At 38.0% G+C, this 25,375-nt stretch overlaps 1 protein-coding gene across 1 annotated transcript in view; it reads left to right on the top strand.

The window, feature by feature from the left end:
* The first annotated feature begins 1,259 nt into the window (after positions 1–1,259).
* Positions 1,260–25,375, top strand: part of LOC115627404 — a 90,591-nt gene continuing 66,475 nt past the window's right edge. The window contains exon 1 of the mRNA XM_030523058.1: positions 1,260–1,731. Within this exon, the coding sequence (XP_030378918.1) occupies positions 1,518–1,731 (214 nt within the window). The 5' untranslated portion in view covers positions 1,260–1,517. The remainder of the gene's footprint in view (positions 1,732–25,375) is intronic.

Genomic DNA, 25,375 nt, shown 5'->3' with positions numbered 1-25,375 from the left:
TTGGGTCATGCCTCAACAGTGCCACAAGCAACGAGTCTGTTTTTTTTCTTTCTGTTATTTTTTTTTTTTCAAATCAACACAACTACTAAGTGGGCCAGCAGAGCCGAGTGGTTTTGCTTTGATGGGCCAAATGGGGATGGACCAAGTGGGAGTGTGGGTGTGTTGCTGACAAAACTAAAATCATGTTACCAGCTTGTAACTATGTTAGTCAACACAGATGCAGCTATTTACAGCAAACTAGTATGGTTCTTGTTAGAAAGAGCTTCTTATTTAGATCACAGGCAGGCTGGAAAACTGGGTTAATATGTGTACCACGAGTAAGAAGAGTCATACAGAATAAGATTTTCCATTTTCATACAAAAATATATACTTGTATAATGATCCCACCCACACGATCAGATCCAATGATCTGTGAAAATGAAATGCATTGTCTGATTTCGCTTAGAATCTTTTTTGTAGCTGATAATTAGAAGAGTACTATACGTTTTTCAATTGGACTTTTATATTTATCAGACTGTAATCTAAAACTGAAAACTCGCTAATTAATATTATTCAGAAACTGAAAAACAATATTTCAAAAAAAAAAACTATAATTGTATTTAGAGTGCAATAATAATATCCCTCTTATTGAGTTTTAATAAGTAAGCAAGATCTTCTTATTGTAGTAGAGAGTAGAATCATATACAAGTAAATTCTAGAGGTCCCTCGAATTTAGCTGCTTGAAGCGCTGAATTGGTGGCTTATAGTTAGATTAATGCTTAGAGATTAAAGTATTTTTCCAAATAATTAAAGCTTCAATGATACCAAACATTTGGTCTAATAATTCAATGAAGACTTTTTAATTTTCGAATTCGAAAAGAGCAATCGTTGTGCTGAAGTAAAACTGTATAGATGTTACAACTGATAGATTTCTATGTGTATCTCTCTCTCTCTCTCTCTCTCTCTCTCTCTCTCTGTGTGTGTGTTGCTAACAAACAAACAAGTGCACACATACATAGCTACATACACACATACTATACTATAGTTGCTCGTTTTATGCCAAAAGTTCTCATTTGCTTTTCACATTTGTGATTTTTACAGACACGTGCAGTTGGCGTCGGCAAGGACCACGGCAAGGACAACGGCAGTGGCGTGTCAGCGCCTTTGGGCCTCGCGCAGGTGTGACAACAGCCAGGGCGCATGAGAGCAAGCAGGAGCGCGAGCGGGAGTAGAAGACGAAGAAGAAGAAGAAGAAGCAGCAACAGCAACCACAACAGTGGTAATAAGGACAAATGCCAATGCCGTTGCCTTAATCAGGCGCCAAAGCAACGTGCGCATAAATTGCATAGACAAGCAACGGCATCCGTAGTCATAGCAGTAGAGTGTGGAACACAGTCACACACTCACTCACAAATACATTGACACACACACACACACCTGTGCAGGTGTTTGACCAACAACAGCTGCCGGCGGCTGCGTTGTGGCAACACACATAAGACAGAGACCACAAGACTGCCGCAGCCGCAGGCACAAATCAAATGATGATGTTCAGCAGTAGAGGTAGCAGCAGCAGCAGCAGTAGCAGTAAAAACAATAACAACAACAACAACAATAGTAACAGTAATAGCGACAACAACAGCAGCGTTCCTCCTGGCCTTGGGCCCAGCCTCAGCCTCAGTCTCAGCATCAGTCGCAGTGGCAGTCTCAGTTGCTGGCTACTAATGTTGCTAATTGTTGGCGAAGCCGTTTATGGTAAGTGAAAAGCAAGCTAGAATAGTATAACACCCATTTGACCCTTATCAGCAGTCATCACACACTCACACACCCACACCCACACACATATACATACATATAGTGGCAAAAACAATTGAAAGCAAATGCTTGGCCCATTTGAAGAATATTGAAACTTTGGGTAAGTGGCGTCCATAAAACATGCCGTTGCCCGTTTGACCTCATTAGCCGCTCATTTAAGCGCTTATTTATGCAAACGTTTGTCTTTCCACATACAATACTCGTACTCGGGTATGTACCTATACGAACACACACTTGTATTTACAGATACTTGTATGTGTGTGCAGGAATAGTGGCTGGTAGACCCAGTATATATGTGTATTAGAAGCTGACAAAGTCTATTTTAACTGGTAAATGATATTACGAAGCCGCTGAAATACCAATTCTCACCTATATACATGTCTATATATATATTATTGTATTTCAAATTTTGGTTGCTAAGTACTTCTTACAAAAACAAAATAAAGATAACTTTAATACTATTAACATATTTGTAAACATTACCAAATGAAAAGAATTAAATAATACTCTTTTGAACATAAAGAGAAATGTATGTGTGAAGTCCTTAAAACTCATATATAGTATCATCATTGATTATATGTATAATATGCAGCGAAAGCATAAATAATATTTTCATATAAAAAAGCAATATTAAAATAATAAATAATTTATATCAAAAAATTATTTTGGAAAAAAAGATGGCCTCTAGTAATTTAGCTTTTTAAACCATATCACAAAGAATCCTTAATTTATTCTTTAACTTCTCATTTGAAAAGCTTGTAGAATGGGTTGTGTTTTAAACTCAATAAATTAGTTGTTGGTTTTATAAAACATACATATCACTAATTATTAATATATTCTAGCAATAATTGTTCAGGCCTGTGCTGAAGTCTAGAGTTTTTGTTTCGCTCAATAAACAATAAGAAAAGAGTTTGCATTTGATGTTCAATATTCACAAAAATTCACTTTATAATTTTTAAAATGGACAGTTTTTTAAACTATTAACTATTTGGAAATGAAAACTCCGACAATATTTGTGATATACGGCATTTATGTTAAACTGGAATTGTTAGTGTCACTAATAGGGAATCAGCTGTTTGCATTTATTTATTTTTTTGGCCAGCACTGTACACAATGTATTGACCCAAAGTACAAGCAAACGATTGTGTGTGTGTGACTTAGTCTTGTCGCTTACTTCCGCTAAAATGTGTTCGGCATATGGCAGCCATTGCTTATCTCGTAGTCTCTCACCGAAAAATGTAGCTTGAAAATAAAATGCAAGCATTTCCATTTGATATTTGTTTGTGAGTGTGTGTATATAAGTGTAGGCGTCCCGATGTCCATAAAATTGCGACCAATGTCGTTGCCAATAATGAGACGCTAGTTTTCTATGCCAGTCAGCCAAGCACGAAATGTTAAATAAAGTTTTGGCAAAGCACACACACATCCACAAACACAGACATGTTTACGACAACGACGACGACGACGACAACGACATCGACAATGGACAACAAACACAACACACTCACACGTTGGCTGGCACTTACACACGTTCAGAGTACAGTTATGGCGTTGTTTGTTTGTTTGTAGGTCGGTTGGTCGGTTGGTTTGTTTGTTTGCTGGCCTGTAATTAATTGACTTGCATTTTCTCATCAAACACAAAAACTAGTAAAAACTTTTCCCAACAACTCTAAGTGTGTTCAAGTGAGAGTGTGTATGTGTGTGAGTGTGTATGTGTGTGAGTGTGTCTGTGTGGGTGGTTGTATGTATATTTGTGTGCATGTGTTGATGTTTACGTACACAGCATGGTCGGCAGTATACCACATATCAATAAATATAAAACTCATAAGTAAATAGCAGTCCAAGTCTCTGGAAATAAAGAGCAAATTCTTCCTCTCACTAAGAATGCGCCGCCCATGCGGCTGTGTTGGAAAATGCCGTCTAAACTCTTTTATAAATAAATCAATTTTGAGAAAGTGTCAAACTTTTTTTTAATTAAAAAAGGACCTTCTTTCCTATAAATATTTTGTGATCGATGACCATAAATGACGAAAATTGAAAAAATAAATAATATTTTGTGGTGGCAGTCGTCAAGAATGTGGGCCGCATATACACACCGATGATGTATCGTAAAGTTAATTGCATTGAGATTTGCCTTACAGCGATGAAAAAAATAAAAAACGGTAAAGATGATAGGTAAAAACATGATAGGTTATAGTAAAGGGTATCTGATTTGTCTGGCAGTTGTCATTGTTATTGTTTTCAAATAAATCACTAATTGCTTCTTTGTTTTGTATTACAAGTATAACCACAATTTCTTCTGTATTATTACATTATCGCATATTCATTCAAAGTCTCGATCATTCCACTCACAGCTGTCAAGCATTTGGACTTACGAACGATTGCCAGTTAAATGCGTTTAGTGTGGTGGCCAACATAGATTATATTATTCCATTAGCCAACATATGACCACTTCTTGTTTAGAAGTTCAAACTGCTTTTTTTAAGGCAACTAAAATATGTTAATAAAACGTTGAACTCCATGTCCCACAACAAATTTACTCTGGCAAAACGTTTTTACAATCACAATGTTGGCTTTGCAAATCGATTTGAAGCAGCGCTGGTCGCCTGGAGGCTATGGAATCAAAATATTTAATTAATTTGATGCCTTCACGCTGCTACTCATTACCGTTCTGTTCTATCAATTAATTTATTTTGTTCTTAAATCTAAAAAGTATAAAAAAATCGCCTTCTCAAATATGCACAATAATATACGTATTTATAGCAAAGCTGTCTTGTGATTCGTTTACGTAGGAGCTTGTTTTGAAATGAAAATGTGTCGAGGGTTCGAGGAAAATAAATGAAGAACATAATACTAGATGATTGGTAGATCTTTTCGCTTTGTTGTGGATATAGAGTTGTCTAAAGAATTGTTCACTTATCATGTTTCGATGTCTGATTTAAAGAATTGTTAAGAATTGGTTTTGTTTTGAGACGACACCAGTGCGTATTAGTAATAAATCGAGATAATCAAAACGACCATTCATTTCATTCTAGTTTTCCGAAAATAAAATGCTCAGAATCAAAAGCAGTTTATATGCTCCTTTTGAAATATGCTTTCAAATAACGCTTTTAGAAAATTGACATTTAAAATAAATCTTTACGCATACGCCAATGCCAAACATTTTGTTAAGTTCCACATACAAATAGATATATGCTTATTAGAGCGAAAATAGCACTCGAGCGGCATAAATAAAATGTTTATGCAACAAATAGTTGAGGAAGTGGCGCACAACATTGCGTATACGTAATAAACTCAACTACGATGTCGCACGCAAAACAGAAGTTAGCCACTTTTTTTTTTTTAAATATTTAACATATTTGTTGACGGATTATCTCTATCAACAGAATATGTGCATATACTTTAGTGATTAGCTCGCTATTAAGTAAAGTATACAAATGAGCAATAAATCTATTCATCCATTTTGTATGCGTTTAATTACTCTATTATGCATTAAATGCATATGTCAACCAAATGAATAGAGGAAGAAAGAGAGAGGGAGAGAGTGAGGTAGAGAGAACGATCAACATTTATGGCAACAAGATAAGTCAAATGTCATTTGCCATAAACATGAATATGAACAAAGCAGATATGTATCAATCAGGCATTGACGGCATTTGTGAGTGTCTGTCACAGATTTCTAAGCCTAAACACAATAGACTTAATGAAGCCTAGTAGAAGAAGAAGAAGTAGAAAGCAATGCCATATATTTACTTAATTTGGCTTCATTAATATGCATGTCCATGACTTTTATTATTATATATTCAAATGAGAATTAAGATTTATGGCAAATAGTGAATCTGAGGTAAACTGAAGAGTGTTTTGGGCTAAATAACTCAGGTAATTAACCATACTCGTATATGTTTTCCGCCATTTCCATTTAAGTTATGGTCTAATTTAAATAAAATGAGATCTTACACAGCAATTAGAAATACTTTAAATAATACAATTAAATTATTCAATTATACTATTTATACTATTAAATAAATTATTATATTATATTAATTTATACTATTAAATTGGTATGAATATAATGAGCCAAATAGTCAGATTAGAAGCTCAAAAGCTGTTTGCATTCGTTTAGGAACACTTTGTTGTTAAGCCATTTTTATTTTTGTATAGAATATATCAGATTTTGTTGAAATACAATTTAAGGAAACATTATTTGAACATCTTTTGTTCTCTAATTTGATATCTGAGGCTTAGAAAATAAATTCCACTAAATTATAATGCGACAGCATGTTTTTTTTTTACCGAATTAGACGCCTCTTATGAATGCCGCAATAATCTATGTTCAAAGAACAATTAATTATGCAAAAAATATAAAATATATAAATTAAATTGATCTTTGTTATTTATTTGTAAAGAATTTGGTCTTTCAAGTAAACTTCATAGTTTGCTAAAATGTTGGGTATTTTTTTAAAGTTTTGTCCTCTTTATATATCACATGTAGATATTTTATTTAATATTTGTATTATTATAAATTTACCAATTAAACCATGTCCAATGTGAATTTTTAAAAAATGTCAATCTGTATCTCTTCATCTCTCATTTTCTGTCGTCTCTCTTCCTTCTCTTTTGCTATTCGTTTTACATGAACACATGCTATGTATGTATGTATGTATGTAGATCTAGATATGGCATTGTTGACTACAAATGCATTTATATGCTGAATAAAATGGCCACAAATTTTGTAAGTTAAATTCTAATTGAAATACTGAAGTTTGTGGCCAAACTATTGGTGATGTGGTTAACACTCGCACATCGAGCACTTTAGAAATTGCTTGGCCCTGACTCTGCTCTCAGCATCGTGTATTCTATTCTATTCTGTTGAAGGGCTTGGGAGATGGCCAGGCATTGGTAATTGCTCCACAGTCGGTCTCGTTGCTCGTTGCTATTTGGGCCTAAGCCTTTGATGGTGGTGGCAGCATTACCGTGATTAGTTTCTTGGGTGCCTTCTTCGAACTCCTTTTATTTAATGTCTTTATGTCCCTGGGCTATACCATTGCCATTACCTATCGATTTATGTCCCTTGGCCAGGTAGCAAGCAGTCCACTCAACGCCCATTAGGTCGGGGGAGGGTGGGGGTTGGGCGGTTTGATCAAAAATAAAGTAAAAGCACTTGAATCCAACGAAACAGTTTGTATTCAGTTACATAGTTCAAAAATTTGAGCGGCTCAATGTCAGAATCTCAGAATGAAAATAAAGAAATGCAATGAAATGAAATTGCTGACAGCTTAAGACAAACGGTAAATGGCTGCCGCATCTTCAGCTTCATTCTCTTTTTCTTCATCTTCGTATTCTTCCGATTCGCCATCAATTGTTGTTCCTCCTGTGCCACATCTTAATTCCCTCGCTCCATGGTTCAAAGTTATTGAAACAAAATACAAAAAGGTCAAGTGCAAAAGACTTTGAATTGAATTCAATGTGAAGTGAGCCCATGTCAAAGGGGCGGAGCGGCCGTAAGTGGGCGAAAAGTGGGCAGTGATGCTGTGTGTGTGTGTGTGTTTGTGTGTGTTTGTGTGTGTGTGGTTCGGACGCACATTGCGTATACGTCATGTTCGTTTCGTTTCGCTTGGCCTAGTCATGTCACGCCTTGCCTTGCCTTGCCTTGCCTTGCCTTGCCTGGCCTTGGCAAGGGCCTTAGCTTCAGTTTGTTCTTATTGGTAAAATACTTAGCCAGCTATTCATTCAAGCACCCATCCATCATACATTCCAGCCAGACACGTGTAGAGGCAACGAAGCAACCGTAGCAATGCGAATATTGCTCTCAACGTATTATTATACTCGTATATGCTATTTAATATTTGACGTTTTCCACCCAATATCAAAATGTCGCACAGTGGCTATATAGTCGGTCCAATTTGGTCAAATGCCAGAAAAATTAAAAGCACATCAAGATTTTCATTTCAATATGCGGTATAAACATAAAATAATAAATTATGATACCGATCTGTTCCCATTTTGTAAAGGCGATTTGCTAAACTATTTCGAAATTCGCAACAACTATAAATTTATGAAAATAATCAGGCCAGTTCAATACTAATACAAATGGGGATAAAGGTATTGCATTTCTCATCTGTTATCATTTACAAATAATTGCTACTCTTATCGTTTATTAAAAATAAACGTTGTATGTAGATTTCTTGTTTCTTAAAATACAAATTATTTGAAATAGATCGCTGTCAAAATATGTAAATAGCTATAACCTCAATGGCTTGTAAAAAAATGTATATATTTATACATAAATATATACTCTTAGGATTACGATTAAGTTTATTCAAATCACATCGAACTTTGAGAAAGTATTGGGCTTGGAACCACTGTATGACATAATTATTATTCCGCGTATGGCAATATTGTTTCGCAATTATTGTTGGCACTGTGACAAGAAATGTTTCTACTTAATATGATTTTAAAATGTTCCACACAGTTGAGATCAAAGACGCACAAACGCACACATAATGCATAGCCCCTGGCCACTCCCATCCGATCCATCCGATCTAATCTATTGTCGTAAAATCATTTGTTGATGGTGGAAGGCGGAGCATAAGGGATCAGGTTTTAATATTTTTTACAAGTGGGGTCGTTTTATGTACATTTCCTGCCAGTGCCATAAAATTTGGGACACACACATACACATACATACAGAATCAATTTCCTTTTGCTGCGCTATTTCAATTTTTCCCATTTGTTAATGCGTCGACTCAATAATTGAATAATTTTAACAAAGAGGAGAAAGCAACAAATGGAATAATTTGTATGCCGAGTAGAAAAATGCCATTGAGGCACACACACAGACATACGTGAGCATTGAAAGTTTTGACAGAAGGGAAGCAGAGCGCGTGTCTTCAAATTTAAAATGCAAAACTTTAATGTTGGCTTGCATTGAATATAAATAAATAACATTGAATAGAGCTGGCCGATGCCAGCCAAATGGCATAACAAATCGAATTGCATATTTAATGATGGGCTGACCACGGAGATGGGCGGCGGGGGCTGCAAAAGAGATTCGAAACATCTCTAAGTAATGCTAATAGACCAACAAATTTTTTTCTCTCACACGCACGCAACTAAATAAGTATGCACAGATGGACAGACAGACAGACAGACAGGCAGACAGATAGACAGAGAGACAGACATCCTGTGTAGGCTCATTGAGTCCTTAGGAAAAGTAGCCATTAATTAGAGGCAAAAAAGGATTTGCGGCTAAGCACAAAACACTTGGGCCCTCAGTCAATGGCCAATGGCAGCATATGCGCCGACCATGGCTCAAACAACCAGCCAAGGTCGCACAGTCTCCGAATGGCAGGGGGTGGTGAATGGCGACCAAGTTGCTTTGCTTTGCTTGCTCGGCTTATTGCGCATGAAACCGAAGCGACGCTTGTTGGGCATTTATAAATTAGGCAAAAATACCTATTAACAGTTGTACCAGCCAGCGGTTATTGCCATTTTCATGATTGTTCTTGTTGTTGTTCTTCTTGCTGTTTTGTTTGTTGCTGACCCTTCCAAATAAAATAGTGCTGACCTGCAACAACACACAGTTTGTTTCACTCACAAGCAAGCACAAGATGGATGGCAAATAGCAGTAAAGTTCGAGTTGAAGGGATGTCTTGAGAAATATATGTATATTGATGTGGCTTTGTGGAAAAGTGGCGTGCCTTTTGCGGAATGTTTCAGAAACTGATAAATTATGATATTCCTTAGTTAATATTGCATTGTACATATATTTACATAGATTGAAGTGTGTTCTATACTATATATGTATGCTATAGACAGTTCTTGCACTCTCCACTCATTTTCAACTAACTTAATTTGTTGACGCCGAAAGCTGATATAAGTTAAAGTTACATTAATTCCTCATGGCCGGGAGAATATTTATGTAAATACCTTGTTATAATTAGTAGTATTGTAAACAGAATTGAATTACTCAACCGATATTTCGTGGTTTATGTAAATAGCTGAATGATAAGAAACCCACAAATGTAATTGCAATGTAGCAGATATCGAATGAATTTGAGGTATCGATTGTGTGCATAAAAAAGACACACGCCCACCCCTAGGCTAAGCACATTATTATAATAAAATTCGTTTTCCGACTTAGTCGAGTCAGCAGCCATTCGGTTTTTTATTGCGAGATTTTTCGATCCGCACCTGACTCAGAAGTTGCGGAATCATTTGGCGCCCGAGCAGGGACTTCTTGGACAAAGTTCTAACCCGATTGGAGCTCATTGTTGGAGCTCTAACATATTTGGACATATATCAGCCTGGAGATTGGATGCTGGTGCACATTGGAGTGCAGCTTCAACTCTAACATTCGACTGTGAGTAGTTTTCTGCATGGTGCTCCTAGTATTTTTGCACGGCATATACATATTCTCAGTTTGATGTGTTGACTATTCAAATATTGTAAGTAAAATATAATTGAAATATTTACGCGGCATACAGTGGTACATTGGTGAGACACGTGTTGTGAAAAATTCGCGAAGAGGTTAATTCATATACATATGCTGTACATACATACATATATATGTATGTATACGTAAATGCAAGCGGCAACTACTTACCGTTTAACCTTGAATTGATTTTGAGTGCACATGTACTGAGAGCATCAAAAGTAAGGCAACGAAATTCTTGCTGTTCTTCTTGAGAAACAGTTAGAATAGCTGAAGCTGTTGCTGCTCTCAAACATTGTTGTTGTTGTTGGCGTAGATAGGAGTTGTTGCGGTATAATTAAACGCACATAAATACATACATACACGAACATTAAATTTGGTCATATATTCGTCTGTAGGCTCGTACAGTTGGTACAGTGGGACTAATTCGTTGTTTGTTTGTATAAAAAAGTCAAAATTTCTAGTGGCTCCTATTAATCTGGTTAAGATTATAATAATATTAATATTAACTAATATTATTATTGAGGGGTAATTGAATAAAAATAAAATGGCTCCAAAAAGAAACATGAAAGAAATGGAGTTTTATTCTTCGCGCGAAAGTTTAATGAATTCTCTTAATCGTAATAAAGATTATGTTATAAACAATTGCCAGTCAATGACTGCAGCAGAGCTAGAGGCGCGCTTGAGCTTAGTTGAATCAATTTTCACGCAATTATGTGACATCCAGAGCCAAGTTGAGACAAAAATTGAAGATGCCAGCCAATACGAAACACGTCAAGTTATAGAAGATATGTATTGTGATATAAAGGCGAAGATTTTAAGCTACTTGACACAAAGGGGGCGTCATTCAGTAATCGGAACAGATCCAGCGGCCAATTCAACATTGCTAAATGGTGCTGCAGTTTCCCGAGTAGGTAAATTGCCAATGTTGAAGCTGCCAGAATTCTCTGGCAAATATACAGAGTGGACTAGTTGGTACAACGCATTCACTACCTTGATTGAGGCAGACCATGACATTGATGAGCTGTCAAAGTTTATTCATTTGAAGTCATGTCTAAGCGCTGTCCCATTGAGAACTATAGAGTGCTTGGAATTATCTGCAGTCAACTATAGGAAGGCCTTACAGTTACTTAGGGATCGTTTTGAAAATAAAGCTATTATCGTACAATCGCATGTGAGTGAGCTATTCAATATTCGTCGACTTAAGAATGCAGACGCAGAGTCACTTGGCAGTTTGGTAGATGCAGTGAATTCGCAACTTGTAGCCCTTCGATCTCTAGGCAATGAAGGGGAAATTCTTGAGGCCCTCGTGTTCCATTTGGTTCGTAGCAAGTTGGACGATGAAACACTAGAGAAGTGGGAGAGCGAATATGATTGCGCCAAGCTGCCTTCTTGGCAGCTGCTAGCACAATTCTTATGCAATAGAGGAATTAATCTAGCCGGGCGAGAAGTCAGAAAGGCAGTCATTGCCAAATCAAATGCTAAGGGTGACAGCAAAAGGGCCAGTCTAACTGCTGCATTGGGAAATACTGCAACTAACTTGTGTTATAGTTGTTCGAGTTCACATCACTTGAAGATGTGCCCAAAGTTTAAGTCATTGTCACCGTTGCAAAGATATTACGAAGTTAAAAAATTTGGAATATGTCTTGTCTGTTTTAGTAAGCGTCATCAAACAAAGGATTGCAGCGCGCAGCGTTGTTCGGCTTGTAACAAGCCACATCATGAGTTGCTTCATAGATCAGCAATGGAAGTGGAAGGTTCAAGCAATTGTCCTGTCAGTAGGCAAGCTAATCCTAGCTCACTGCATAGTGCGATACTGCCAAGTCGGACAACAAGCTTTTTGGCAACGGCGGTAGTTCTTGTGCAGAATTCGAACGGTAAATATTCGCAATGCAGATGCGTACTAGATTCAGGTAGTCAGTTGAATTTCATAACCACCAGTTTGGCATCACAGTTGAAACTCAATATAAAGGATGTTCAATACTCGCTAAATGGAATAGGAAATGCCAAGTCGAGAATTTTAGGTGAAGTTCAGACTACCATCAAGTCCAGGGCAACAAATTTCGTAGCTACAGACAAGTTCAGTGTATTGCAGGAAATAACGCGATACAATCCGGCAACAAGCGCGTCAGCAGAAGGCTTTTTCGTGCCATCAAAAGTAAAGCTGGCAGATCCCTTCTTCGATTCAGCTAATGAAATATCTATGCTGCTCGGAGTTAATTTGTTCTTTAAGCTTATCGTAGCAGGCCAAATTAAAATGGGCATCAATAAGCCATTACTTCAAAAATCTCTTTTAGGTTGGATTGTTGTAGGTGAATGTATAACAAGTGAAAGGAATGCCTTAATTGTTAGTCGAGTACCAAGTTCCGACCAAGAGGATACAAGAAAACTGCACAAGTTGGTGCAAAGATTTTGGCAGTGTGAAGAGATTTCACAGCCAGAAAACAGGTATACAGAGGCTGAGCAGACGTGCGAAACGCAGTTTGTCTCATCTGTGAGAAGGACAGCTGCTAATAGGTTCGTGGTACGTCTGCCCTTTAAAGTACCCAAAGAGGAATTAGGAGAGTCTTATAGTATTGCTCTCACCAGGTTTTTGAACCTTGAAAGAAAACTCATTCGTAATCCAGAACTCAAAAGGAGTTACACAGAATTCATAGAAGAATATCGGATGCTGGATCATTTAGAGGAGGTAGGGTCTGAACAGGTACAGAATGTTAGATACGTGATGCCTCACCACCCAGTAATTCGACCAGAAAGCTCAACGACTAAATTAAGAGTCGTATTTGATGCTTCATGCAAGACGAGCAATGGGCTCTCATTGAACGATATCATGTTAGTAGGCCCTACCTTGCAGCCGGACTTATTCGATATACTCACTCGTTTCCGGTTCTACAAGTATGCGCTTACAGCTGACATCTCAAAGATGTATAGACAAATCTTAGTAGAATCTGGTGACTGTAATTATCAGTGTATTTTGTGGCGACAAGAGCGTACTGAAGCTGTAAAGACACTGCGGCTGAAAACTGTAACATACGGTACAAATTCAGCACCATTCCTGGCAGTTCGCTGCTTATATTATTTAGCTGAGCAGGCTGGTCATCAATATCCTTTAGCTAGTGAAGCAGTGAAGCGCAACTTTTACATGGACGATATGCTCTGCGGAGCTGACTCCATTAATGAGCTAAAAGAGTTAAAACAGCAAGTGACAGAGTTGTTAAAGTTAGGGCGATTTGAACTTCATAAATGGCGCTCTAATTTCAAATTTGCCTCTCATGATGAGAGCACCGAGCCGTTGGAACTTAAAGTTACCGACGCTGCAAAAACGCTTGGGATACGTTGGGCGTCGACTAGTGACAAGTTCCAATTCGCTTACGGTGCGCAGTGCTCGGACGCGGTCACTAAGCGCGTAGTATTATCGGAGCTAGCGCAATTATTTGACCCGCTTGGGTTTTTGAGCCCCATTATTATATTAGGTAAAGTTTTCATGCAAGAGTTATGGCTATTGAAGCAGGGTTGGGACGAGGATTTGCCACCCAGTCATGCCATACAGTGGAAAAAATATCGTAGTGAGTTAAAACTCATACACGAATGTTCGTTGCCTCGAGCTGTCATCCCAAATTCAGGGGAAATAGACACGGTTGAGTTTTATGGATTTTCGGATGCGTCCTGCCGTGCCTTTGGGGCAGCCATATACGCTCGGGTTATAGACAAGCTAGGAACCATATCTGTCAATTTGGTGGCGGCAAAATCCAAGGTAGCACCAGTTCGTGTCACATCGCTACCCTCGTTTAGAACTTGAGGGCGCCAGACTTTTGGTCCAGCTGATGGCCAAGGTTAAGAAGTGTGTTCCTAGATATGTTTCTAGCGTCAGGTATTTCACAGACTCTACCATCGTGCTTAATTGGATTGCCTCTCATTCTAGCCGATGGACCACCTTTGTTGCAAATAGGGTCGCTTTAATCCACGAATTATCTAGTATAGATGAATGGTTTAAGATAGAATCGAAACTTAACCCAGCAGACATAGTGTCTCGTGGTCTGCATACAAGCGAATTGAGAAACTCGTCGCTGTGGTGGAAAGGTCCTAAATTCTTGCAGCAGCCAGAAGATCAGTGGCCCGCGGTGCATTGGAATCGCTCTGATTCACTTCCCGAGCAACGTAATTCTAAATTCACATTAGTAGCCAGTCCCCAAAGGCTTGTGGAGGATATCGTTAGCAAATGTAAATATGCAAGAGATTTTGTTAAGTTGACTCGCGTGTTTGGCTATATTTGTCGCTGGCGTCGGGTCATATCAAAAATTGAATTAGCTAAATCCAAGCCGCTGACAGCCTCTGAAGTAAAGGGTGGATTAAACTACATAATATTTAATTTGCAAAGTTTGAGTTTTCACGAAGAGATCGTAAAATTGCACGATGGCAAGCTTATTCGATCCGCGAAAATACAAGCGCTCAATCCGTTCCTAGACGTAATTGACGGGATAGAAATTATTCGGGTAGGTGGCAGGTTGTCTCAAGCTAATGTACCATTTGACACAAAGCACCCAATTTTATTGCCGAATAATCATATTGTTATAACCGCTTTATTTGAGTACACACATCGAACTAATATGCATGCCGGAGCGCATGCATTATGCGCTTTTGTGCGACAAAGGTACTGGGTCATTAATGCTCGAAAGCTAGCTCGCAAGACAGTGCGGAGTTGCTTGGCATGCTTTCGCCAGCGCCCAGTAGCGGCAAACCAGATTATGGGCTCGCTGCCAGCGAGCAGAGTACAAACGGGTGTGAATCCGTTTCAACGAGCAGGATTGGATTTCGCCGGCCCGTTTTGGATGCATTTCCACCAGAGAGGACGACGTCCAACCAAGATGTATATGTGTGTCTTTGTATGCTTCCTGACAAAGGCTTGCCATCTGGAGCTCGTGTCGGACCTTAGCACAAATGCATTTATTGCCGCCCTCAAACGTTTTTTTGCGCGCCGTGGACTCAGCGCAGAGCTATTTTGCGACAACGCCACAAATTTCGTTGGCGCAGCTCGTGAAGTGAAAGAGCTGACTGATCGTATGTGGAACGAAACTGGCAAACGTCGAATCGAAAACCAATGCAGCAGCCTCGGGGTTCAATTTCATTTTATACCCCCTCGCTCGCCCCATTTTGGAGGGCTTTGGGAAAGCGCTGTGAAGGTGGCTAAGCAGCTGTTGGTGCGGTGCTTTAATGGAACGGCGCTCGACTATGAGGAACTTGCCACGGCCATTGCACAAGCTGAAGCCGTTATGAATTCGCGGCCACTCTGTCCATTGTCTTCAGACCCAAATGACTTGGAAGCCTTAACGCCAGGTCATTTCTTAATCGGACGTCCGTTAAACGCTATGACCGAAGCGTGCGATGAGGATATTCTGAAATTATCAGTAACGAATCGATGGAAGAGAATCGTAGCGGTGCATCACTCATTCTGGCGACGCTGGTCGCTGGAGTATTTAACTTTATTGCAAGAAAGGAGAAAATGGGCATCGACGTGCAACAATCTACAACGCGGGACCTTGGTTCTTATTGGAGAAGACAATACTCCCCCAGGACAATGGGTACTGGGTCGAATCGAAGAAGTTCATCCTGGCGCTGACGGAGCTGTTCGGGTCGTCACGGTGAAAACAAAGGCGGGATTGTTTAAGCGGAATATACACAAGCTTTGCCCACTACCGATATCAGACTGACGAGATGATTGTTGGAAGGAGCTTCCAAGGCCGGGAGTATGTTGACGCCGAAAGCTGATATAAGTTAAAGTTACATTAATTCCTCATGGCCGGGAGAATATTTATGTAAATACCTTGTTATAATTAGTAGTATTGTAAACAGAATTGAATTACTCAACCGATATTTCGTGGTTTATGTAAATAGCTGAATGATAAGAAACCCACAAATGTAATTGCAATGTAGCAGATATCGAATGAATTTGAGGTATCGATTGTGTGCATAAAAAAGACACACGCCCACCCCTAGGCTAAGCACATTATTATAATAAAATTCGTTTTCCGACTTAGTCGAGTCAGCAGCCATTCGGTTTTTTATTGCGAGATTTTTCGATCCGCACCTGACTCAGAAGTTGCGGAATCATAATTTTTAGCTAGCTTTAACTAGGAGTATTTGTAGCAGAATACTGGTTTCATCAATTTTATATAATTTTTTTTTAGTTTTTTTTTTAGAAATATTATTTTAAGCATTTCATGCAACTATAGCTGAGTAATTTAATTGCTTAGCTAAAACAATTTGATGAACAGCCACTGATGGTAAAAGAAGTAATTGTAGTTTATAAAAGATTTCAACACGAGGAGAGTCATGAGAAAGTGATTTATATACCCTTAGCCAGAGTTCCTATACCCAGAAATAACTACAGCAGCACTTCTCCACTATAAAATAATTAAAACATTGTTGCTTCAGCCGATCAGCCTCCAGAAGACCATCAAGGCGAGTTATGTCCTATAACTTCCTCTTTTCATTTGATGACAAAAAAGGGGTACGCGCTAGTCTTTTGGCTCGTTGACCGCCAAAGTTAAAAATCGGTACAAAAGAAAAGGGCCTGAAATATATTTTTTATTGAGCGGAGTAAGTGAAGAGCCGACTATTAATCGATATTAAAGCTATTGCACCTCCCGCCTGCCAAAGCAATATGACTGGCCGGTTCAAATAGATTGTCACAGTTTCAAATAAGCTGCCCAGAATGATGAAAAGCAGAAGTAAAATAAAATAAATGGTGGTCTGTTTTGATTGATAAACGAAGGAAGAATACCATCCATCAATTTCTCCTGTTGATTTTTGCCGCAGTTTGAAAGAAATTTAATTTGAAATATCGTTTCCCCTTAATGTAATAAAGGCAATGCCTCCAAGCAATCAATATTTAGTTGTGATTTTTTTTTCCAATTCCTGTTGCTGTTTCATTTATATTTAATATAGTTAGTGTTGATATTATTTCCTTCGAACTGGAAGAATATTAACGTAAAGAAGATGAATTTTTGATAATCATTGGTGTTGTTGTAAAACGAAACAAAACGCGCTTCCGACTTAGTTAAAATCGGGGTTTTTTTATTTGCGAGTTTTCCGAACTGCATCTAATTTTGGAAGTTGCGGAATCAGTAAGAAAATTTTGTTACTATCGTACATATAGTTTTATATATTTTTTGAATTTACAAAACAATATCAACTGGACTTTAAATGGCACGAACTAGCTTTTTTTTTTTTTTTTTTTTTTTTTTTGAAAAAATAGAAACGACCTTTCAGACTGTTGTTCTGTATGCGTTGTGGTTCCTGCATTTTCTTCATCCGTTTTAAGAGTCCGCTCTACTTTGTAAAATGTTGGGGGAAATTCTGTCGGATTTTCCTGCTGCGTTCCAGCTGCGCTGCCAACGGCAAGTTTAACAACTTCAACGAATTGGCTTTGTTTAAGCGTTAGCTAATTTGTGTGCGTGTTGTTGTTATTGCTGGCGCTGGAGCTGGAGCTGAACCTGTTTTTCTTACGCTTGTCTAATTTCTGCATTGCCACTTGCAACATTGCTGTTGTTGTTGCTGCTCACTTTTGTTGGCTGTTTTCCTTTTCCAGTTTTTTTTGCCGGCCATTTTACGTAAGTGCGGAACGGTTTACATTTGCTGTCTCTGCATTGTCATTGTCGTCGTTGTTGTTGCTGTTGTTGCTGTTTTTGTTGCTGTCTTGACACTGATTTCAATTATAAATTGTTTTTCTTCTGCCCTTGTTTTTTTTTACATCTTTTTTTCCTTTTTTTTTGTGCTGACTGCATGCAGAGGCAGTGTTCCGGGCTGTTCAGCATCCCAGCTTTGGCTCTTCTCTTGCCGTTGGCTGCTCCTGCTTTTTCTGATTGCTTTCTCAATTGGCGCGCCGCGAGCGCTGCTGGCTATCACTTCTAATCTAAGTTGGCAACAATGTGCAGCGTTGCCTGCAACATCCGCCCTCGATTTGGGGCATGGTCATTGTCTTGCAAACATGCTCCTCTTCCTGCTCTTCCTCCCTCATCTGCTACTGCTTTCGTATTGTCCTGCTGCTGCCCACAACCTTTTTGCGCTTTGTCCGCATTTTGTTTGCCTTAATCCCTTTTATTTGTATACCCTAGCAATGGGGCTATACTGCATTAACACATGTTTTTTGAAACGCCGACTATATAAGTAGAAGAGGCGATAAGCAGAAATTTGACAGTAAAAACACAAAAATTCCTGTGAGGCGATTATGTGTCGAATGTAGCTGTACCGAACCACTTGTACTTATAAACTTCTATATATTATTCTTATAGCTCTCTCGAACCGTTCTTATATAAGAAATATATATTTGAAATAAATGAATTACTGAGAGTTAAATAATAATAAAGACTGTCTGATAATGCTTTGGCACTAGTATTTGTGTATTGCTTTGAAACGGGAAAGCGTATATAACCGTCGTCTTTTCCAAGTTAAAGTACATACAAGTTTCATTTATTATTGTTCGTTTTGAAGTTTTTTGTTTGCCGCCTTGTTATTTATCTTGTTCATGAATTTTATTTATCAAGTTTGGCGAAAAACAATCTATGGATTACAGAGTATAAATATTGCAAATGCGCGCATTTTTCCGCTCAACATTTTGAATCTTTTTATACCCTGTACCCAAAGGGTACAAGGGTATATTAGTTTTGTGCGAGTGCACATGGAACACACAGAAGGAGGCTTGGTAGACCCCACAAAGTATATATATTCTTGATCAGCATGACAAGCCGAGTCGATATAGCCATGTCCGTCTGTCCGTCTGTCTGTCCGTCTGTCCGTCTGACCGTCTGTCCGTCTGTCTGTCTGTCTGTATGAACGCAAGGATCTCCGAAAGTATAAGAGCTAGAATAACCAAACTTGGTATACAGATTCTCCTGAGACCGAGAAAGGACGAGTTTGTTAATTTTTTCTGATCCGCCCCCCCACTCCCCCCCTATTACTGATTTTCTATAACTCCCGTAATTCTTGGAATTTTGAGCTAAAATTTGGTAGTCACATTAGGTTAGTAATTATATATCCGTATACCAAGTTTCATTATGATAAAATGATCGGAAAGAAAGTTATAGCCATATAACCAGGCCCAATGCACACATACATACATATGTACAAGTACACAAACACGCATAAGGCACGATTCTGATGTAAATATAAATGTATGTATGCATGCATGGAATATTTTATATTTAATTAGTTAATATTTAGTTAATTAATTAAATTAATTTAGTTAATTAATTTAATTTAATTAATTAATTAATTAAATTACTTTTTTGTGGGGTGGTACAGGGTATTTAAGAGTTGAGCCTGCTCGACTTTAGCATTCCTTTCTTGTTTTTTTTTTTTTTAATATACCAGTATGTGTTCGAATATAGTATAGTTTTATTTGTATTTATAGTATATGTTGTCTCTTTGAGCGCAAATGTATTTTTAAAATATTCACCATGGCTCTTAATGCTGCTGTTGCTTTATTATTTTTTTTGTTGAAACAATTTTTGTGTTTTTATATTATTTTATTATGCGTCCTCTTCAAACTGGCTTCATTTCGCTTTTATTAATGCGCATCATGTTTTATGCGCACTTTACGCTTATTACAACAAACCTATCTGCATATAGCAGGCGGCTTGTTGTCCCTCCTGTTGCTCTTGTTGCCTCCGTCGCTCACATATTTCCCTCCTCTTCATCTTCTTTTATGCTGCTCAGATTAGACCCTAATCAAATTTACGTCACATTGACAGTTTCCCCAGCAGATTTCCATTTCGCGTTTTTTTACGCCCCACTAAGCACTGAACAGCAGCAGCAGCAGCAACAACATCAGCAGCAACAGCAACAGCGATGTGTCTGTTGTTGCTGCTATTGTCGTAAAACATTTCAATGAACATGAACTCAAGGCGCACGCTGCAGCATCGCTGCTTCAATCTACTAAGCCAAAAGTCTCAGTTGCAGTCTCAGCGGTGCAACAAGCTGGCAAGCAGAAGCATTGTTGTTGGAGAAGCGCGATGATGAGGGGCGGGGTGGCGGCGGGAGGGGTCGCTGTAATATTAAGGGGAATGTGTAGTGGTCGTGGGCAACCTACGCTGATTTAATTTTAAATCATTTTACGCTTTCACTCAAATTAAAATGATGTCAACGACAACAGCAGCAGCAGTAGCAGCAGCAGCACATTCCACATACAATGTCAACTGTTCGCCCCGTGTCTGGGGGTTAATAGATCATCATCATCATAGTCATCATCGTCATAAGCAGAGGCAGAAGCACCATGACAGCAGCAGCAACATGGCCGCATATCTATTTGCCACTTTTTGCTTTCGCCTTTCTCTCAATTTTGTCGCCTGAATTCAATTGTCAGGCATTTCATTTCAATTTAACAATTTGGAATTTGCTGCAAGGCGCAAGTTGTTGTTGTTGTTGTTGTTGCTGCTGCTGCTTCTTCTGTTATTACTCTAGTTGTTGCCTTGCCGCAACAGCGACAAGTTATTATATTGCATGTCAGTCAGTTGGTCCGTCCGTCCGTTCGTTCTTGGTCTATCTATATTACCTCCCTCCCTCCTGCTCCACCCTCCTCACCCCTATCATAAAACAGCTGCTCCCTCTGTCTGTCATTCAGAGACATTCGCATGTTAGTTAGCTTGACATACTTGGCATTTGCTACGTGCCACACTCAACTCCACGGCCTTGCCACCACTGTCTTGGTGATGTCCCAGCTCCCAGCTCCCAGTTGCTCTGCATTTGCAAATTATGTCAGCGCACACACTGAGTGTATGTGTGTGTGTGTGTGTGCCTGCGGATTAGTTTGGCATGAGGCTGACATTGCGAGATGCGGCTGCGGCTGCGGCTTCGGCTGCGGCTGCGTGTTGTTTTCATTTTCTTGTTTCGGTCCCAATTGCATCCAATTGCATTTCTGCATGCCGCATACGCATATTAGGTTGGGAGCGAGCAAAAAATTCAACGCCAGCAAAATAATAATGGCAATTTCGTGTTTCGCCTTCGCCAGCACAAAAATCAACCAAAATCTGAAATCACATTAAATTATGGTGGAAATTTAATTGCGCAATTTTTATGGAAACTAGTTGCTTCTTTAAATTCTCTTGAAATGCATAAATTCCAAATTCCAACAATTATTTTCAAATTAATTTTTATCACAATTTATTCCGAAAGTGTTATGAAAACTTAATTTAATTTAATATTTAGTAAAATTCTACTTAAATGTTGTCATTCCATATATCGAAAAAGAATAGGAAGCATTATTCGATTTATTAATTGAAGCTTACTTATTTGCTTCTTTAAATTCTCTTGAAATACACAAATTCCAACAATTATTTTCAAATTGATTTTTATCACAATTTATTCGGAAAGTTATATGAAAACTACTATTTAATAAAATTATATTTAAATGTTGATCCTTATATCGACCATTCTAAGTTTTATATATTTAAATACAAAATTAAACATTCTACGTATCATTTATTAAGTTGAAATATATATTTCTTTAAAAAAGCTTATTTAATTTGTTAAAAAGTGTAGTCTTTGCGTTTAGTTCTGCTCGCTATCCTTGGTTCTTGAACTGGTTGAAATTTAATTGTTGAATTTCTATGAAAACTAGTTGCTTCTTTAAATTCTCTTGAAGTACACAAATTCCAACAATTACATATTTTTTTAAATTAGTTTGTGTCACAATTTTTTCTACAGTTGATATGAAAACAAGCATTTAAAAAAATTCAACTTAAATTTTGTTGATTATTATATCGACCATTCTACGTTTTATTAATTGAGTTGAAATATATATTTCATTTAAAATAAAAAAGCTTATTTGCTTAATTGAGTTGAAATATATATTTAATTAAAAAATAACCCATTCTACGTTTCATTAATTAAGTTGAAATATATATTTCATTAAAAAAAGCTTACTTAATTTGTTAAAAAGTTTAGTGTTTGTGTTTATTTCTGCTCGCTATCGTTGGTCCTTGAACTGAAATACTAACAATACTATTGCTGGCGCAATAAAGAGCTTAGGCTGTATTAAGGCCGAAATATGTATTAACGATATTGAGTTAATATACGATATATAATATGATAAGGCCTGTGCATAACATATTCCAATATCGAATGCCCAAATTTGAGAAGCAATCATGCATTTGTTCAGTTTGTTCGTTTTAAATTAAGCTTAAAATTTAAGGTGACAGAATGAGAAAGAGCGCGTCTCTTCATTAAATGCATCTAGTATTATGAGGCAATGAGTTTGCCAAACAAAATTGTTTGCGCGATCCATATATATGGAGGAGCAGACGTTTGGGAAACAACAAGGACAACTAGGAGTGGCAGGATAGCAGACAAGTTTTATTGCTAATTGCAACTTCAGGTTTCGTTGTGGCCGACTAAGCGCGTAAATAAAGAGAGAAGTTTGTTGCTGTCACCATACTTGGCAGCTTCTTCTACGAGAAAATAATAAAGCAGATTTTATTTATGTGTTGCGCTACAGAAAATTGAAATTCTGCAATGCGAGACAACTAGTGGGTGGTGCAGCAGTGGGGAGGGAGCTGTGAAGTGTTTGCGTGCCGCGAAATGCTGCCAAGTGTCAGCGATGCCACGTAGCATGGCTGCGTGTGTGTGCATGTGTGCGTGTGTGTGTGTGTGTGCGCGAATTTATGAAGTTCAGTTTTGTTATTGCTTTGTTTTGTTCATTGCGATACATCGACGTCAACAACATAATCATTTTTATCATCATCATCATCATGAAGCTAACATCACTGCACTTGCAGTTGCGTTTAGTTGATGATGAACATAAAACAGCTTGCCACCTACACACACACACACACACACTCCTGCACACGCATTATACATACAGATATGAGCACATTCTTATACGCAAGTAATGGCACGTGTGGAGATACAGACAAATTATATTCGCGTAAAAAGATACACGCGTATGCTATTTTTCTTCTTCGTATACTCGTATAGTACATTTTTTTATATTTTTCTTTTGCCTCATTCAGAGACAACTATATTGGATCTCTGCATGTGTTTGGGGTAAGGGGACATGAAGCGAAACCACAACCTCATATGGGAGATCGGTTTAATGTTGATGGGAACAACAAGCAGACCTGAAATTTAGTGCTGACCCAACAACAAAACACTCTTTGCCCCATCAATATAACTTACAAAATTTGTGTGCTAGTCGTTGATCAATTTTAAACATATTTTTCATATTTTTTGAGGACTTTTGCATTTCGTTTATTGCTCTGCTCTTTCATGAAACCTCACCAGTAAGCTTAGCTTTGCTCTCACCTCTGACCTCTTTTCTTGACTAAGCCTTACTTTGACGCTCCAACCAGTTGTTTTTACATCATCCGGAATCTTTCCGACGCGCAGTCCCCGACTCTTTAACCTCTTTTCTGCAATCTGTAGTTTCTGGACAAAGTCTTCGTTCGATTTGCCAATAAACAAGTCGATTATCGTATTCTTCCATTAACTTAATATCTGACTTTATGAAATTTACGTTAAACTACTTTCTTATTTAATTTTGCAGGATATTAATTTTGTTATGAAAGTCCTCTTGATGAGATGAGAAGCTCTGTGACGAAAGTAAGACCAAGTTTAGAACTTGGTTCTTCTATTCAAACAGTAAACAACAAAAACAGTTTATTTATTATTAAATCAACAAAAGGGCTGTTTAGACCAAGTTTAGAAAGATTGGAACTCCACAAAAATGTCATCTGATTTACTTGTAACTTAGTTCTTCTATTCAAGTAATAAGCGCCAAAAATAGTTTATTTATTGTTAAATCAACAAAAGGGCTGTTTATACTAATTACAATATTTAAATAACAGACAAGATAATATTACATTACTTCAACTTAAGAGCTAAACAAGCCCCGATTCAGCCCCGATTCACCGTCAAACGTTATCAGAGGCATTAAAGACCCAACAAAAGATAGTGAGGAGAGGAGAAAAATAAATTCTAATAATTAAGAAAAAAAGAAAAGAGAAGGAAAATCACCAACCCGGTGGTGGACAGAGATTTCCCCGGAGATAACTAAAGAGGACAGTTCTTAAAGAATATTGCGAGCAGCATTCACTGCTTTTTTGTTGAGCATTTTCTCAGTACCTGCACAGCACATGTGAGATGCAATGATTTCCATATTGAAGTCAACACAATTATATTATTTATTCCCTTTTACACTGGGTTTCCCCTAGTACGTGCGCATGCACATATGTATATGCATACTCCCCCCCCCCCCCCCCCCCCCCTGCCCCCATTCTCTCTCCAGCTATGTCATGAAATTTTCAATGGCATTGAATGCGCAGCAACTTTTAAATTGTTGCCGCCGTCGTTTCCCACTTAGCGCGAGGTAACTTTGTTTGTGTGCAGGAAAATGTTTAAAAATCCATTAAAAACAATTTATGCAAATGCTTTTTTCGGAATTAACATTTTTGCGCATGTAAAACGTGTACTCTTGGCCTCTTTTCTCTGGGCCCATTCAAGTGGCCATTGAGGCACATTCCCCATGTTAATTAAGATTCAGCATTAAAGTACTTAGTTGCATATTTCAAATTGCAGTTGGCCATTGCGAAATTCCACAGCAAGAAGTAGTAGATGCCCCGGCCAGCCAAATAAGGCAAATGAATTACAAAACAGAGCCATGCAACTAAAAGGCACTCCTCTCCAATGGACTGCCAGTCAGGCACTAAAGTGCAGACTAATGAGGAGCGAAAATATTGTGCGCTATTCTGCAGACCTTGTCAAAGGCTTCTGGTTTTTTCTATAGTTCTTTTTTTTTTGGCTTTGGTGCAATATTTCGGTGAAGAAAATTAATTTGGTTGTCAAAGCAGCTGAAGTTCAAAAGCGGCAGTTTTTTTTGTTTGAAAGTTTGAAAGTTTACTGTTGAGGAATTTTCTTTTTAAATGCACAAATTAATCAGTTTTAAAACATGTTTGAATTGGTATTTAAGCTGTGCAGACTTTAATGGATTCAAATGCTGTACTGTATATATTAAGCTTTGTTTGTGGGTATTAAATCTTCATGTTTGGGCTGAAATGTGGGATTCCGTTTTGAAAAATAGGGTCATGTTTCATTTATTGATAGGTCTTCCCATTTGCAAAATAAGTATGGATTTCTGCCGAAGCTGTCCAAGTGTGCGCA

The sequence above is a fragment of the Scaptodrosophila lebanonensis genome, unplaced genomic scaffold (assembly GCF_003285725.1).
Source record: "Scaptodrosophila lebanonensis strain 11010-0011.00,11010-0021.00 unplaced genomic scaffold, SlebRS2 tig00000092-arrow-pilon, whole genome shotgun sequence".
Lineage (NCBI taxonomy): Eukaryota > Metazoa > Arthropoda > Insecta > Diptera > Drosophilidae > Scaptodrosophila > Scaptodrosophila lebanonensis.
This window is presented reverse-complemented; position numbering and strand designations above follow the sequence as displayed.